We start from the raw sequence: 19,013 nt of genomic DNA on the forward strand, positions 1-19,013 counted from the left end.
AATAATTATTGATATATAAAGGATTCATGCCCCCCCCCACCGCCCATAAAAAGTTCCAAATATCCAAATATTTTCTTTCCTGTGACAGAATAATTAATTGATGAATGAATACATTTATATTTATACAAAAATACATATGTATTACTTATTATAATGATTAATTACAACAATAATTATTTAAGAAATATGTATTTAAAATGATTTCTGTTTATGAATTAGAATTAGTGTACAGTTATATTTATTACAAATAATTCTTAATGATTATAATGTAAACAAACAAATAAACAGCTAAATAAACAAACAAACAAACAAACCATACATAGAAAAAAATGAAATGAAATGAAATAACACATATTTATTAAAAGGAACAGATATTTATTAGTTAATAACTTATAAGTTATAACTTTGATTAATTAATAGTTAACTAGTATTATTTAATTTCAAAAAGTGTGAAGGTGGTGAGTACTGGACATGGAGTACACACACACACACACACACACACACACACACACACACACACACACACACACACACACACACACACACACACACACACACATATATATATATATACAATGATATACTGGAGTTATCAGAGTACGTTATCAGAACACAGGAGCGTTCTTTGAGTCACGTGACGGTGACGTCAGTCGCGCTGCGTCACTGTGCGCCTCTGATGCAGGGGGATCCATCATGGCGTCGATGCAGGTAAGATCACAGCTGACATCTAGCTCTGTTTAATCTATCAATCACTCCTGGATCAGGTGTCGAGTGTGTCGTCTCTGGAAGTGTAAATGGTGTTTTTTGGGATACGCCTAATTGAGGGATCGAATATTGCTATGTTATTTCTGAAATCATAACTTGTCCTCGTCGCTGCTCCTGGGCTGTCAGGGTGAGAATTATCGTTGCTTTAAAAGCAACAGCTGCCGAGCAGGACTCACACAAACTACCGATTTGCCGCAAACACCGGCACCGGAGTGAGGAGAATCACCGTGTTATTACTAGAAGTATCACGAGTCTGTTAAGAGCTTGAAATCATCATACCAGCATGTTTACTTCTTTTATCCAGCTTTCCAGGGTTATTTGTGACATTTGATAGGAAATGTGAAGTTAACTGACTTAATTATATAAGTCACTGTTTTGAGTTGAATAAGATTATTAGAAATGACAAAATATTGACTATACTTGTTGCAACTCAGCACTTAATTGTAAATAAAAAATAATAATAGTCAGAGAATGTATATAGATTTAAATATGTAAGTAATAACAGTATTTTGAATACTGTACTAGATGTGTGTATGGATGTATCTCATACGACTTACATTTGAAGTGATTTAACTTTTGAAGTAACGTTACTAATTTTTTCTGACTTATAATTATTCTAAATTGTTTACATTGAGTGGTTTTCTATATTTTTAATGCCAAGTAACCCACATCATCTTTTCCTCTGCATATTACTATATTAAGATTTAAAGGTGTGTGTGTGTCTCCAAAACGAAATGCTTACTCGGATGTTATTTCTTATTTATATATTATTTAATTAGGTACTGCTTATTTATTATTGAAAAAATTATAATTCAACAGTGTATATTTTTTCTTCTTCCTAAGAACATTAAATGCTGTTTAGCATCTATCTATCTATCTATCTATCTATCTATCTATCTATCTATCTATATATATACAGAGACACACCTACACACACATTAAATATAAAATCATACAAAATCTTTTCTCTTCTTTTCTTTTCTTTGTTTAATACTTTGTCTGTTTCTCAACAGAAAAGGTTACAGAAGGAACTGCTAGCCTTGCAGAGTGACCCTCCTCCTGGAATGACCCTAAATGAGAAGAGCGTACAGGACACCATCACACAGTAAGAGCGTCGTTTCCCGACTCTTCGTTTAATCTTATACCCGTGTGTGTGATCACGGTGTACTTATTAACAGGCTAGCTTTCTCAGGCCATCCACTGTCACAGGGGAAACATTTAAAAGCACACTGACTCATTGTGTTTTTATTTTTTACTTATCATTATGTTTTATTCAGTGTTGTCATGTTAAACCTGGAAAACTATCACCCTTTGTGGCCGTTGTTTAGATTTTTTTGATTTTTATTTTTTTATTTTTTTATAAATGAATTATGAATTGTAAAACTTTTCCCATTTGGTGTTATTTGTAAGGCTGCTCTGCCCGATGTATAGAATGTCTGCTCAGACTAATTAAATATTAAAGTTGTCAGCTTGAGAGGGTAGTATTGCCGTAACAAACCTTACTGACCTCTTCTTGGCTCGTGCATGTGTCTGTATTCATTTCTGGAAATATCTAGCAGTCTTTTATGGTAAAAAGCTGTCACAAGGCAAAAAGGTTCCATCACATTGCTCCACAAAAGGATTGCCTAACTGAATCTGAGTATAACCAATCTTGTGCTCAGTGGTGCGTGGAGTCACGTTAGAAATTGGAAAAGAACTGTCCTTACACATGTATATGTTATTCTGTGTAGAAGTAGAAGAAATGACTGATATCATTTATTTAATGTAACTCTGGCTGGTATTGTGGGAACATCATGTAAGTTAGTTTACTATTTATATTCAGAAGCAGCTTTGTAGCCTTGACTTGGTACATATTTTTTCGAGATATGTCAGGTGTGTGTTACCAGTTTAGCAGCTTGTCGGACGCGTTTGTCCAGAACTAATTGTTTGTTTGTTTTTCGTGTTCGTTGTAGTCTGTCACAGTTTTTTGTTTAGTTTTGTTTAGTTTTTTGAAGCAGATTTGTAGGATATGTTAAATAGGAGGAGGACAGTGGTTTAGGTTTCACCTAAATATGAACTATTACTCAAACAAGAAACAAGAGTTTCTCTTAGTGTGTACACTATTGTGATGTAATATACTACAGGTCATAAGTTTCGAATAATTACCTGTTTTTTTTTTTGTTTGTTTTTTTAAATAGCTGTTTTTTATTATTTATTTATTTATGTAATTAATTATTTGTTAAAATAAACATACAATAAAACACTACTATTGTGAAATAATATTTCAGTTTAAAATAACGGTTTCTATTTGAATGTATTAACATTTATTTTTATTTATTTTTATTTATTCCTGAATTTTCAGCAACCATTACTCCAAGCTTCAGTTTCACAGAAATCATTCTAATCTGCTGTTTTGGTGGAAATCATGATACCTTTTTTTTTTTTGGCTGAATAGAACATTTAAAACAGGACTTATTTGAAATTCTATATATATATATATATATATATATATATATATATATATATATATAAACAAATCATTTTTTAAATATAATATATATATATATATATATATATATATAAATATAAATAAAATGATTTGTTTTTTCAAAACTAACTTACCCCAAATTTTTGAATGGTATTGTATCACTATAGTAGTTTCCATAATTTTCCATACATCTTTTATTCATCAAACAATCCTGAAAAATAAATTGAATAAGTTTCCATAAAAATATTAAGCAGCACAACTGCTTTCAACATTTATAGTAAAGATTTTTGATGGATAATGGGAGTAATGCCTGCTGAAAATTAACTTTTGTAAAAACAGGAATACATTACATGTTAAAAGTAATAAAAATAGAACACCGTTCTTGTACATTTTAAGAATATTTAACAATACAATATTTGCTTAATAACACTATTAAAAATCATGACCGGTAGTGAAATATAAAACTAAAGGGCAGAAATGTGAGCTCCTTTGACGACATAGCAATATTTCCGCTCCATCTCTGGAATGTTCTCTCTCTTCTGAGAACGAACGGCTGCTGCAGATATGATAATACCGTGGCAGGAAAATGACATTTATCTGACTCTGCTATATTGCAAGAATTTTCTGTTAGCAGATGGTCTGACATTCCAGATGAAAATGTGTGCTATGCCAAAATAAACACATTAACGTGATGAATTCATTAAATATGGTTACAGCTGTTATGTCACAGTGTCTGGGTTGTGTTCCCTGGGGTTCCACTAGGTGTCCTCAGTTCCCACGGTGTTTATCATATTATCACTTCCTGTCTCCTTATTTGGTCACCTTCCTCCTTGTTTAGTTAATTGATTGTTCCCCACCTGTCTCCTGTTTCCCCATTATCCTTTTGTGTATATAACCCGGTCTGTCTTAGTATGTGGGACGGAGTCGTTGTTTATTCATGTCCGTCAGTTCGTGCCCTTGCCTTGTCTTCTTGTTTAGTTTATGTTTTGGATGGATGTTTCCTATTGACCCCTGCCTGGACTGTTTATGCTGTTTGGATTACCCCTTAATAAAAGACTTACTTGCAATTGGTTCTATCTCCGTGCTTCATTGGATCCCGGCCGTGACAGAACGACTCCGTCCTTCTAAGAACCAGCGGTATGTCGTCTTTCCGTTCCCCAGCCAAGATGGCGGAGCGGTGAGCCAAGTATCTTCGGTTGATCGCCCTCCGCCAAGAGGGAAATGAAGTGGGTGCCCTGGCTCAGGTGTTCTGGTCCCTGGCCGAGGGCATGGGCTACAATGATGCGGCCCTCAAGGACTATTTCAATGGCGGGTTGGATGATCCAGTGTCTCAGGAGGAGATGGCGCAGTTAGAGACACTGGAATTCTGGGAATTCGTGCGCTACCTGCAGCATCGGCTTTGGTGGGATGCCCCAGCCACTTCTGTCTCTTCCGGCGGGGTGGTCGTCAGCCCAGCACCACTGCCCAGGATTGCAACCAGCCAAGCGCCACAACCCAAGATGACCGCCAGTCCAGCACCACTGCCCAGGATGGCTACCAGCCAAGCGCCACAGCACAAGATTGCCGCTAACCCAGCGCCAATGCCCAAATTGGCCACCGTTCCAGCGCCACAACCCAAGATGGCCGCCAGTCCAGCACCACTGCCCAGGATGGCTACCAGCCAAGCGCCACCATCCAAGATGGCCGCCAGTCCAGCATCACTGCCCAGGATGGCTACCAGCCAAGCACCACAGTACAAGATGGCCGCCTGTCCAGAGTCATGGCCCAAGATGGCTGCTTGCCCAGCGCCGCTGCACAGGATGAGAGTCTCAGCTGACCCTTCAGAGTCGAGTCAGGTGCCCGTGGACCCTCCGGAGTCGAGTCAGGTGCCCGTGGACCCTCCGGAGTCGAGTCAGGTGCCCGTGGACCCTCCGGAGTCGAGTCAGGTGCCCGTGGACCCTCCGGAGTCGAGTCAGGTGCCAGTCACCGCTGATCCTCCAGAGTCAGGGCTAGTCACCGCTGATCCTCCAGAGTCGAGTCAGGTGCCAGGGAACTCTCCAGAGTCAGGGCTTGTCACCGGTGACCTGCCAGAGTCAGGGCTTGTCACCGGTGACCTGCCAGAGTCAGGGCTTGTCACCGGTGACCTGCCAGAGTCAGGGCTTGTCACCGGTGACCTGCCAGAGTCAGGGCTTGTCACCGGTGACCTGCCAGAGTCAGGGCTTGTCACCGGTGACCTGCCAGAGTCAGGGCTTGTCACCGATGACCCTCCAGAGTCAGGGCTAGTCACCGATGACCCTCCAGAGTCAGGGCTAGTCACCGATGACCCTCCAGAGCCAGGGCTAGCCACCGATGACCCTCCAGAGTCAGGGCTAGTCACCGATGACCCTCCAGAGTCAGGGCTAGTCATTGATGACCCTCCAGAGTCGAGTCGGGTTCCAGATGACCCTCCAGAGTCAAGGCTAGTCACTGTTAACCCTCCAGAGTCAGGGCTAGTCTCCGCTGATGCTCCAGAGTCAGGGCTAGTCACCGCTGATCCTCCAGAGTCGAGTCAGGTGCCAGGGAACTCTCCAGAGTTAGGGCTTATCACCGGTGACCTGCCAGAGTCAGGGCTTGTCACCGGTGACCTGCCAGAGTCAGGGCTTGTCACCGGTGACCTTCCAGAGTCAGGGCTAGTCACCGATGACCCTCCAGAGTCAGGGCTAGTCACCGATGACCCTCCAGAGCCAGGGCTAGCCACTGATGACCCTCCTGAGTCAGGGCTAGTCACCGATGACCTTCCAGAGTCAGGGCTAGTCATTGATGACCCTCCAGAGTCGAGTCGGGTTCCAGATGACCCTCCAGAGTCAAGGCTAGTCACTGTTAACCCTCCAGAGTCAGGGCTAGTCTCCGCTGATGCTCCAGAGTTAGGGCTAGTCACCGTTGACCTTTCAGAGTCAAGTTAAGTCACCTTTGACCTTTCAGAGCTGAGTCAAGTCACCGGTGATCTTCAAGGACTGAGTCAAGTCACCGGTGATCTTCAAGGACTGAGTCAAGTCACCGGTGATCTTCATGAGCAAATGCAAGTCACCAATGATCTTCATGAGCAGTGTCAGGCCAGCACCGATCTTCTGGAGTCCAGTAGAGACACCATGGAATTACCAGAGTCTCGTCCTCCCGTTGATCCGGCCGCACGGAAGTGGTGGGCTTCTGATCCGCCCTGGGGGCTTTGTGCATCGACCACAGGGATGTGGTGGTCTTCTGCTCCGCCCTGGAGGGCTTCCGCTTTGACCACAGGGGGGTGGTGGTCTTCTGCTCCGTCCTGGGGGCCTTCCGCCCTGACCACATGGTGGTGGTGGTCTTCTGCTCCGCCCTGGGGAACTCTGGCCTCGACCACAAGGTTGTGGTGGTCTTCTGCTCCGCCCTGGGGGGCTTCCGCTCTGACCACACGGACATGGTGGTCTTCTGCTCCGCCCTGGGGGGCTTCCGCTCTGACCACACGGACATGGTGGTCTTCCGCTCCGCCCTGGGGGGCGCCTGCCCTGACTACATGGTTGTGGTGGTCTTCCGCTCCGCCCTGGAGGGCTCTGGCCTTGACCACAAGGGTGTGGTGGTCTTCTGCTCCGCCCTGGGGGGCTTCATGTTGTTTTTTCCTTTGGTTTTTGTGTTAATGTCTGTCCCTGTTCCTTTCTGTCAGTCTGGCCCTCCGTCTCTCCCCCTGAACCTCCTCCTGTCCTCCTCCCTCCTGGTCTTTCTGTGTTGTGTTTACATTCTGGTGCCTGTTCCCCATGTTTTTCTTTTCTGGCCCTCCGTCCCTCCCCCTGAGCCTCCACCTGTCCACCTCCATCCTGGTCTCTGTTTTGTGTCTGTCTTGGAGCGTCTGGGAGCCGCTCCGTAGAAGGGGGGTACTGTCACAGTGTCTGGGTGGTGTTCCCTGGGGTTCCACTAGGTGTCCTCAGTTCCCACGGTGTTTATCATATTATCACTTCCTGTCTCCTTATTTGGTCACCTTCCTCCTTGTTTAGTTAATTGATTGTTCCCCACCTGTCTCCTGTTTCCCCATTATCCTTTTGTGTATATAACCCGGTCTGTCTTAGTATGTGGGACGGAGTCGTTGTTTATTCATGTCCGTCAGTTCGTGCCCTTGCCTTGTCTTCTTGTTTAGTTTATGTTTTGGATGGATGTTTCCTATTGACCCCTGCCTGGACTGTTTATGCTGTTTGGATTACCCCTTAATAAAAGACTTACTTGCAATTGGTTCTATCTCCGTGCTTCATTGGATCTCGGCCGTGACATGTATATGTTTGATTCATTTATCTGATTTGACATTATATCCGTTTCAGTGTACTCATTTTGATTCGTTTTGACTGATGATATCATTTAAAGTTATTGTCAGACATTATGTATAGTAGGAACTTTAGAAATGGGGAACTAAAGATGTAAAGCATTTAGAATTGTTAAGCTACAATATAAACAAATTCCGTTTTATTTTAAGCTACATTGTCGACATGAGAAATTGCCTTTTTATTTAAAAGAGTAAATTTCTGTTCCCTGAAAATTGAAGTTCATTAATCGAACTGAGTTTATGTTGCCCTGTATGCCAGATGTTTCCTCCAGTGATATCAGGCATTGTATTTAAGGAATCTCAGTGCAGAAGGCTTTAGGACAAGGACACACATGAGCACATAGTGACACATCCCAATGAGTCTGAGTGTTTGTGTTGAGCTGTAGTCAAAATCACCAAAAAAAAAATGGTCGGATTATTCCGAGTGCTTGGGTCAGGGATTTTCTTGCTGAAAAGAACTGTCATCTGTTTGACCCCTGACAGAGTGCCACCTTCTTTACTGTTTAGTTCTGGTCTCGTCTTTTATTGCTCAGGATCTTTCTGCATTCTGTCTCTCTCCTCAAGTTTAATTCTTCTCCAGGCCTTTAATGGCTGAAGGGATACTTTCTGCTGGCTCGCAGTGGTTTATGCTGTTGCTAATATGTATACAACTTTTCCTTAGTTTAAGGGGTCATATGATGCTAAAAAGAACATTATTTTGTTTATTTGGTCTAATGAAATATTTATGCAGTTTAAGGTAAAAAAAAAACACATTATTTTCCATATACTGTACAGTATTGTTTCTCCTCTATGCCTCGCCTTTCTGAAATGCATCAATTTTTACAAAGCTCATCGGTCTGAAAAGCGAGGTGTGCACTGATTGGCCAGCTATTCAGTGCCTTGTGATTGGCCGAATACCTCAAGCGTGTGATGGAAATGTTACGCCCCTTACTGTACTGTGGTGTTCTGGAGCACCGAGACAAAAACAATAAAACCCATTATAAACGAGACATTTGTTGCATCCAGTGGGGAAAAAATTATGGATTATAATGATAATACCAGCGGTTCTCAATTCCAGTCCTCGTGCCTCCCAGCTCTGCATATTTTGCATGATAATCAGCTTGTTAGAAGTGAACTCCGTGCATGAACTGTGTTCCCATTGACATGGTCCCTACACAGTGTTCATTGCTCCCTACTCCCTGAGCAGGGGATATCTGTTTAAGTTTCCTTCACTTCAGAACATTTATTCACAGATTTGTGCTGGACAGCGTCTTCACACATAGATAAGTGTGACATCAAATACCTAGGTAAATAAATACAATTTAAATTCACGTCTCGAATAGGGCTGGGATAAATGATTATTTTTTAAACGATTAATCTAGCGATTATTTTTTCGATGCATCGATTAATCTACGATTAATTTTTCAGACTGATTCGATTTCGATTCCCCATTAATTGACTACTAACAATTTAAACATGTTGATTTACATATCTGAATGAAAAAAACATGAATTCCTTAACATTGCAATATATTTTTTATTGCTCTTAAAATTACAAAATAAAAGACTGACTAAGAAGGCATTACTTTGCACTTGTATAGAGATAGCATTCAATAAAACCTTAAAGCCTTGAAAACACATAGCTTACTGAACACATAGGGCCTAGCTTACTGAAAAAAAGTTCTTCTTTCAGATGAAAATTAATAATTCAATAAAAAAGTTCACCCAAAATACTTGTTTAGAGCAATTGAAAGAATACAGTAACCAATGTAAACTTTAGGGCTTTAAGCTAATACAGAGAGTGCTTTTCCAAAAAAATAAAAATTAACAGTGGGAGCCAGCAGCCTGTCATGTAGAAAAAAAAAATCTCCGAATGCTCCACGTGAAACTTTGGGGTTCCGCCCTTTTTCTATCATGTCTAATGATTTTGGTTAATATGCACGAGGGAGGGAGGGAGGGAGAGAGAGAGAGAGAGAGAGAGAGAGAGAGAGAGAGCGCTCGTGTAGTTTGAAGACTGAGAGTGCGCGAGTGCGCGTGAAACTTGGGTGTTTCGCCCTTTTTCTATCATGTTTAATGATTTTGATTAATGATTTGGATAAGACCTAAGCTGACTTCGTATGAAATCGTTTGGGCTACGGCCCGAAGGGCTCCAATTAGAGCATATTTTGAATTTGATGCTCATCCTGATCCTAGGATTGAGTATACTGCAAGGCTAGACAGGGCTAGAATAAAGAGGATTCCTAGGTTTAGGTCAGCTACTGGGTGAGGTATAGGCATTGGTGCTCATAAGGTTATGGCTCATAAGGTTACAGACAAAGTCTTTTGCAAACGTTTTTTAGAGAAATAAAAACAGGTCAACAAATCGATGCGCATATTTTGCGTCGACGTATTTTTTGCGTCGACGTCATCGATGACCTCGTCGCGTTGTCCCAGCCCTAGTCTCGAACACTTCAATGCACTTTGAATGGAACATATACGTTTGCTTCGAACTGGAATCATGGCGGAATATCCTGTGATTTCCACTTCGCAGGGCACTTGTGTTCGAATAGAACAAATGTTTGGAGCCATAAGAAAAATATACAAAATATGCAGAGCAGGGAGGCGCCAGGACTGGAATTGAGAACTGATGACTTATACTGTCTTTTTACGCATTGCGTTGCATCGTGCCACATGAACATAAAACCATGTCTGCATTTGTGATCGGAGAAACGACAAACAACTAGCGCTACTCTACACTGCTTAAAACTCACACTTGAATCATCAGTGGAAAATTCTTTAAATATGTAAACGTACTTACAGACTGTGAGTCAGAACAGCCAGCATTGTTGTCTGCTCTCCCAGCATCAGGAAACAGTCCTCCATAAAATACAGTGCACACATCTGTGTATTTGGGTTGAACTGTTTTGGAACAGTGTTGTAAATGAACTTAGCCACTGATTTCTAGTCGTGTCCTCTTTTGGAAGTCCAAACAAAGTAGCTTTCCTTTCACAATGAAGCACACAGCGACTTTACAACATGGCAGCGTCGGCAACAATGAGAATAAAAGTTACACCTTCTTTCTTTGCATGAATACTTGCTGGTGTTATGTAAATCTTCCCACATCATGATGTAGACATGGGGGCATGTTAGAATGAGCCGTTTTATGTAGGTGTGGTTAACTTTTATAAAGAATATCTCTTTGGATTTGAGACTTTAGTTGTTGCAACTTTACAGATCTTCTTTATGCACCACGAGCTTGTGACACTCCAAAGAGAATGGAAAAATTTAAATTGCATCATATGACCCCTTTAAGAGACCGTTTACTCAGGCAAAATGCTTCATTATTGATCTCTTTCTCTTTGTTTTTACAGATGGATTGTGGATATGGAAGGAGCCTCTGGTACTCTTTATGAGGGGGAGAAATTTCAGCTTCTTTTTAAATTTAGTAGTCGTTATCCCTTTGACTCACCTCAGGTAGGTCTAAATAGTACATATTAACTCTATTTCATAATAAAATGTTAATTTATTTTATATTGTTTTTAGAATATATATTTATTGGCAATGTTAATAAGAATGAGTGATCTTTTTTTTTCCAGTGTTATTTTAGTATTATGAAATATATATATATATATATATATTTTATATAGTAAAGTGCTTTTTTTTTTCTATTTTTAGTTTTTATTTTAATTAGCTTAATGTTTTGTAATTTTATTATGTGCTTTTGACTATGTATTAGTTTTTTTAATATGTCTGCCTAGTCTTATTTTAGTATTATTTATACACTTTTATAGCTTTTATTAATACCTTATTGCTTTTATTTTTACATTTTCCAGTTTTCCTTTTTAATTTCTTAACTGTTTTTGGTAATTTTATTATGTGCTTTTGTCAGTTGTATTAGTTTTTTGTTTTTAAAATATTTCAAAATACTTTATTTTAATTTCAGTTTTTGTTTTATTTCTGTTAGTATTTTTAATATTTTAACTTAAACTTTTTAAACCTTTTAAACATTTTGTTTGGTTTGTTTTTCATTTAATATTTATATTTTATTGTATTGCTGATTTATTTCAATTAATATTTGTTTCTGACATGGTTTTCCATGTATGATTTTATTATATCTCTGTACGTAGGCAGAGACAAATCCTATAAACAAGTGTGATTGTTCACAATAACATTAACTTCTCCATCTTACTTGTACTCAACTACAGTAACTCCCTTATGGCAGATCACGTTCGCAGCGGTTTGTGCTGCTCTCGGTAGTTGCCACATCGCATTGCTGGCCATTTGCATAAAATGAAAATTTGTGAATTGCTGGACACCCTTTATTTTTTTATTTTTTTACCAGCCAGATAAACATTTAAAGCTAAAATCTGTTTTGCACCTTAACAGTAAAATAATAGGATCAAGCCGCACAAGGGCAATTTGAGCTTGTAGATTTAATGGCCACATATGAGAGGGTTAACTCTGATCTTATTTTCCATATCAGTCCCACTATAAATAGCAGACCAAATTAGATAAACAAGCTCACACACCACTAAGGCTTTTAGGGATAAGAACATCATGAGTATATGGATACTATTATAGTTGAAAACCATGTCACAACAAGTGGCAGAAATACTGTTGATGGTTTAGCGCTGATACAAAGTGTAAATGGAGCAAAGGAGCTTTAAATGCGAGGGGTAGCACTTGAGATTAAAGGTGACTGATAAATAACCATTTTTGTTGCTGAAGTGGCCATAGCAGAGTTTGTGCACATTAAGTGTATTTCATTGGGAGTGAAGCACTGGCTTTTTTTCTGTCTGACCGTGAGCGCTATATGCTTTTTCTTATGTAAGACTGGATCTGGCATCGGCTTCTCATTCAGCCGGTTGTCTCTGTCTCTACCTCCCAATCTAGCGGCCTCATGCCAATTGTGAGGACTAAGCACCGGCTTATGATTTAAAGGGATAGTTCACCCCAAAATTAAAGTTCTGTCATCATTTACTCACCCTCATGACTTTCTTTGCTCTGTGTAACACAAAAGGTGATGTTTTGAAGAATGTCAGTGTTGCACTTTTCCATACTATTAAAGCAGGTGGGGACTGGAGATGTCAAGCTCAGTAAATGTCAAAGAGCATTAAAAAAGATCAGTAAAATAAGTCCATAAGACTCATCAGACAGGTTTCCATCCAAAGTTGCGAATTTAACTTATGCGCAAAATTGGAATATCGCAGAAAACATTTGCAAACAAGCACAGTTTCCATTCAACGAGTCAAAGAAAAATCAATTCCTGATGAACTGGCACTGTACATCACTAGGAAAAGTTGAAGAACCTACTGAATATAATGATTTAATTAAATATATAATATATAGTAAATAACTTGCACCTCAGAACGAGCAGACAAAAACGCAATGAATGCGGTTATTGCTTTCGGAGGTGGATGTTGCTGTTTGGGAACGCAGTCGTTTAACAGTTCTGGAAGGCAATTATACAGAAATACATTGACAGACTTTGCTTGTGCATTCCCGAATGACCATAACAACATTTTAGATGCGGTGGAATGAGATCGGTCCGCTGGTTAGTCAGGATTTACTGTTCCATAACACAAAGTAACATTTACTTTTTTGATGCGCTTGGAGGAATTTATTCACAAAATGCAAATCTCCCATTATTGGCATTAACCCTTTTTTGCACAAGTCAGAAACCACCTCAAGCGGGCGTAAAAACCTTTGGGAATAAAGGCATTTTTATTTGAAATTCAGCATTCCCATCACTTGATTCTGATGCGATACTTCAAAATGTGCATAAATGCAGGGTGATGGAAACCCAGCTATTGAATATAGTTCTAGACATTTTCTCAGAATTGTGAAAAATGTCAAATAAAATGTATTTTGTCTCAATTCATAATTTTGGATGTAACGATGAACCGCATACAGGTTGAAAAACGATTAAAAGATTTGACAATTCAGATCTGTTGAGATGCAAAACAAATCGTGAATCAACTGGAGTAGGCGTTTATATGAATGTATTTCTGAAGGGAACTGACTGTCTTTAGAAAAGTTTACATTGTATTTTATTTTCATCTTGCCTCTGAATGATGCATATGAAAGTAGAGTTCATAAGCACAGTTCTGCTTTGTTTACAGCGGTAACCAAGGTAACACTATATCATTGTTGCTCATAAATGCCACCTGCTGGCAGAAAGTGAATTTGTGTTTCATTCAGGTTGTCTGCTGTTTCATTCAGATATGTTTTATGTAGTATAGTTTAACAAAATTAAGGTCAGACCATTCTGTTTTTGCTTCAAATTTCGAAATTATACAGTTTAATTTAGATTAAAAACTGATAATGTTGCAAGTAGGGGCTATGCTGAATCTTTGTCTGGATCCTGATGAAAATGCAGTGGTTGCCTCTAACTTTAACCTAAATGAAAAGAGCACAGACAAAGTCTTTGTTTGTTAAAATGACGAGATTTATTTTATTTGTGTAACTTATTAAAATTTTTTATTTAGTTTTGTTATATTTCACAAAGAAATGTGCAGCAATAGCCTAATAAAAGGACACCTTTTAATTTACTGTATAATATCTTCAATCTCATTTTGTAAAAATTGAGAAAATCTAAATAGTTAATCAAATCAAATCTTTAGTTGAGCGAATTGTTACATCCCTAACTCTCATAATTCTCATAAACATTTTTCTTGCAATTATCGTTTACGTGTCATAATTCAAAATTTATGTCTCACAATTCTGAGAAGTCCAAAGGTTTCCTTTTGTTACCTTTGGTGAAAACAAGCTTGTCATGGTTTTCTTGCCATTGCAAGATTTCTTGCAATCCTGAATTTATATCTCACAATTCTAAGAAAAAAGTCTGAATTGTAAGAGAAATTAATTTTATTAATTTAATTTTATTAGATATTAATTTTATTTATTTTTGTTGATAAATTATGTGGAAATAAGCTTCCAGAATGTTCCCTTACATTGTATGCAAAAGAGCAGCTTAAAGCAAGCATACATGGTCATCTTTGTCCAAAACAGCTGTTCTGTTCATGTTCTGTTTTGACAGGTAATGTTCACAGGAGACAATATACCTGTCCATCCTCATGTTTATAGCAATGGCCATATCTGCCTGTCCATATTAACGGAGGATTGGTCACCAGCTCTTTCGGTGCAGTCTGTTTGTCTTAGCATTATTAGCATGCTGTCTAGCTGTAAAGAGAAGGTAAGTGTCTCACGCAACAATGCAGTGGTTTCGTTAATATGTTCTGATATCTGTTTTGTAAATTAGTTATTGTATCTCTTTGGATTTTAAAGTTATAGTGCAGATCAATATGTGGAGATAACACATTTAGGTTCTAATATGGGACATATTAGACATATGTTTGTTCATTAGTTACAATAGTAAGACATTAACCACCATATCTGGTGTCTCTCTAAATCAATGGCTTACTAATTATAGTCCTTGCTTAAAGGTGTCTTAACGCTGATGTTTTATAATTGACAGTCTATATGACCTTAGGGACGGGAACTGAAAACAAAGTTGTCATTCAAACCCTAAGCTTTTGTTTTTAGTTTATATAGGGTTAGGGTTATACACACTGACCAGCCTCTTTATTAGGTACACCTGTACAAGTGCTCATTAATGCAAATATCTAATCAGCCAAGCACATAGCAGCAACTCATAGTCAAGAAGATCTGCTTAAGTTCAGAGCGAGCATCAGAATGGGGAAGAAGGGTGATTTAAGTGACTTTGAACATGGCATCGATGTAAGTGCCAGATGGGCTGGTCTGAGAATTTCAGAGAGACAGCTCAAAGCAGCGATCCTACTGTCTGTTGCGCCCCACATGAGCCTCTTCACATGGGACGCAGCAAAAGGTGGAACCGAGGCAGCGCACACGCTTTTGAGAATGAATACAGTATCGACAAACAAAATATTGCGATGCGATACGTTTATCAGTATTTTCTTCCACCCCTTCCACCGGCTGCACCGTTCTCAAGCCCGTGGCCGTTCCTCACTCAAGCCCGCCTTGTGTGACGCTGTGTTTCGTGGTGAAAGCGAAACTACTTTGTTTGGCCTTCCTGAAGAGGACACAACTAGAACAATTTACAACACTGTCTCAGAACAGTTCAACCAAAATTATCAAATGTGTGCAACACATTTTATGTAGGATTGTTAGCCTAAAATGCATCTTTGCTCAAAGGCTGTTTCTATAAAGTTGGGCAGTTCCAACAGTAGCGCCTGGTGTTTGACGTTTCTCCGATCAGAAATGCAGACATGGTTTTATGTTTACGAAGTGCGATACGCAACACAATGTGTAAAAAAAACAAACAAAAAAATGGTATAAGTCATTATAATCCATAATTACTGTATGTCCCCACTGGATGCAACCAATGCCTCATTTGCAATGGGTTTTATTGGTTTTGTCTCATCGTGCCGGGACACACAGCATCACAGTACATGTTAAGAGGCATAACATTTCCAACACATGTTTGAGGTATTCAGCCAATCACAATGCACTGGATAGCTGGCCAATCAGAGCTTTTTCCAAACGTAGAGCTTTGTAAAAATGTACGCATTTCAGAAAGGCAGGGCATAGAGGAGCAATAATAATGTACAGTATGTGGAAAATGTTTTTTTTTTTTTTTTTTTTTAAACCTTAAACCACATAACACATTGCATTACACCAAATACACAGCGTAATGTTCTTTTTAGTTCTGAGGTCTGCAGAAGAGCACACAGCATGTCAGACAATAGGCTTAGTAACATCATTTAGGTTACTAATTATAGGTAATGTATTCTTAATACTTCTTAGATTTCTTTTTATCTAATTTGTTATAAAATATAACCATATTGTTTAAAAAAACAGAGAAAGAAAATATTTAGCTTTTTATATTAACATTATAAAATGGATTTAACATTACATTACACCAGGGTTTCCCAAACTATGCATAATGTAAGAACTGCAGTGGGTTTGCGAGTTGATGAAGGTCTAACAATTGAAATGCTTGAACACTAAAAATAGAAATATTTCATTTGTTTACCTGCATGTCAGTGTGAATGTTAACCGATATCAGAGAACTATACTCTTTGTATGTTAAATGATGAATGTAATAATAATATTTGGAATCTAATAATGGAATCCAGACTAGCCCTAAAAATATGTATGTTTTTATTTCTATTTATGTATTTATTTCCTTATATATTTACAGAGGCGGCCTCCTGATAACTCCTTTTATGTACGGACGTGCAATAAAAATCCAAAGAAGACAAAATGGTGGTATCATGGTAAGAACTAATGTTTTAGTCAGTAATACGTTTATTTTTTTTAGTGGAAATGCATTTTGAATGTGTTTAAAATCTGCATTTTTTTTCACAGATGATACCTGTTAATATGAACTTTCTAGAACTCCCGGAGGGAAGAAGTCCTACTGACCTATAAAAGCACTTTTTGAAATCATATGGTCTCTGAACTTTAACCTTGGACTCAAACTCAAGCATGGACTCAGACCACAAACATGGGAGATGATGTCAGCTGTGTTACCGGTGGCCAGTTGGATGCATGTTTGGGAAAACTAGAAAAACAGTCGGAGAAAGGAAATCTATTTTTGAAGAGGATGGAAGCGGACCCGTCAAGGGTTGGTTTGGAAAATTTTTGAAAAATTCATGAAAAAGGATTATTTCCATCTTGGACCATACATATCCCTGTTAATGTTTGTCATTGGTATGTTTTAAGGTCCATGTGTCTTGTGCATTAACAAAGGATAGGGGCATAGCAGGGCCAATAATGAGAAATCCAAATCAAATTAGAGAAATCCAAAACCAATCTGGAAATCATTGCTTTTTCTCTTCATATTCCTACTGAAATGATATGCACTGTGATGACAGACTAGTTCATTCTAATGAAGATATAGCGCACCTCTTCAGAGTTTCTGATGTTTCACTCTAAATAGATTAATTTAAGAAAGAGACTGTTTTATCTCATTCATCTCAAGCTCTGCTACCACTGCAAATGGTGGTTTCATTGTCACTTAAGACTATAATTGGTCAGTTTGAGCATCTTAATCAACCTTGACCATCCATGAACTCACATTTACCTCTGCCAAGTCATGTGGGATGGAACCAGTGTTGAGTGTAGGTTTGCCATTAAAGCAGAGCTATAGGTAACCCAGAATATTGAATGTTAGCAAGAAACTTCTGTCTTGTGTTCTATCTTATTTGTATAAAATTGTTTTGTTATGAGGCAATAGCTCAAAATTATGTTCAACTATTCCATTTAAAAAATTGGCTTCACCTTTGTCACTTTTCTTTTGGTGCAAGTAATGAAAGCGAGTTAAAGAATGACAGTACTGTATGTTCAAGAGTGTACATCTTGTTTAATTTGGGGTATTTGTTTTGTTCTCTGTAACCTCAGATGATTTGGAAGTTATTGCGGTTTATATATTGTTAAGATGTTGATTATCTGGTCATACTTGCCTGGCTCAGGTAAATTTTTCAAGGACGAAAAAAAAATCACAAATATTCCTAAATATTTTCCATTTGATTATATTTTCTCCCAAAGGACTGTTACGTAGTTTAGGGGAAAAAAACGAAATGTGTATAATGTGTATAACTCCTAAAAGTGAGATTAATTAACCTGGCAGCATGTAGATAGACAAATGATGTTATTGGAGAGCACATATTTGATAATATTTAGATCCTGCACTTTTTTTCAAAATGAAATGATTTCAATTCTCCAAAAAATTAGTGTTATTATGATCAAAGATTATCTGGTACTTTGTCTTTTGGGTTTTCTGGGATTAAAAAAAAAAAACAACAACAACTTTTTGTTCCCAACAATTGTGTATGTTTGATGTACGCTATCTGATCAGTAATCTGAGATCTCACACTGTTTATTAACTTCATACACTCCAAAGATGTATTTTTAGCCATCTATTCAGAAATACTTGAATATTCTAAACCTGTTTGGCTTGTCTTCTTTTCCATCGTCTGTGGTACAGTGTACTTAGACTTGCTAATGAATGTGTTGGTGTAGAAAAAATGGAGATGGCCATGACTCTTCCCTCTGCACACAATATCAGGATCCTTTTATTTTGTTACACATGTAATTGTCCTTACTACTGAAAGAAATTTGTGGAAATGACAACAGGGCTAAACTTGAATGTGTGTTTGCTGGCTGAGAAATATATTGACACCTTTCAGCATTTGAAAGGTGTCAATATGTGTACACACTTATGTTTAAAGTAGACTTTGGTACCTAAAAAGTTTTCTTTTTTTTTGCTAATAAAGGGTTCTATTTAAACTGGTTTGCCAGTTGTAGGAGGTGATAGGAGTTACTGTTTTTCTAACTCTTTCTCTGAGTTTTTAGTTTTTTGGTATGTACAAATTATGTAAGTTGTGCCTGTTAATTTAAAGAATAAAAATACAGGTTTTGAGTGAGTCTTCTCATTTACACATTGAATTATTACGGCACAGTTATCCACTTTATTAAGTAAAGCAATAAAGACTGGTTAAGTAGTAATCATATTTCTAGTTATTTACAAAGTAATATT

At 38.4% G+C, this 19,013-nt stretch overlaps 1 protein-coding gene across 2 annotated transcripts; it reads left to right on the top strand.

The window, feature by feature from the left end:
* Positions 1-735: 735 nt before the first annotated feature.
* ube2wb (ubiquitin conjugating enzyme E2 Wb) lies at positions 736-18,900 on the top strand. 2 transcript variants are annotated; one of them, XM_059524479.1, is made up of 6 exons: positions 736-1,078; positions 1,779-1,870; positions 10,861-10,963; positions 14,529-14,684; positions 16,674-16,749; positions 16,841-18,900. In XM_059524479.1, the coding sequence occupies exons 1-6, from the start codon at positions 1,049-1,051 to the stop codon at positions 16,852-16,854; spliced, it is 471 nt and encodes a 156-aa protein (XP_059380462.1). In that variant the 5' UTR covers positions 736-1,048; the 3' UTR covers positions 16,855-18,900. The 2 variants fall into 2 exon arrangements, with proteins under 2 accessions (XP_059380462.1, XP_059380463.1); XM_059524480.1 differs by having other exon boundaries at positions 739-977.
* Positions 18,901-19,013: the final 113 nt, after the last annotated feature.

This window comes from Carassius carassius, chromosome 35 (genome assembly GCF_963082965.1).
Source record: "Carassius carassius chromosome 35, fCarCar2.1, whole genome shotgun sequence".
NCBI lineage: Eukaryota > Metazoa > Chordata > Actinopteri > Cypriniformes > Cyprinidae > Carassius > Carassius carassius.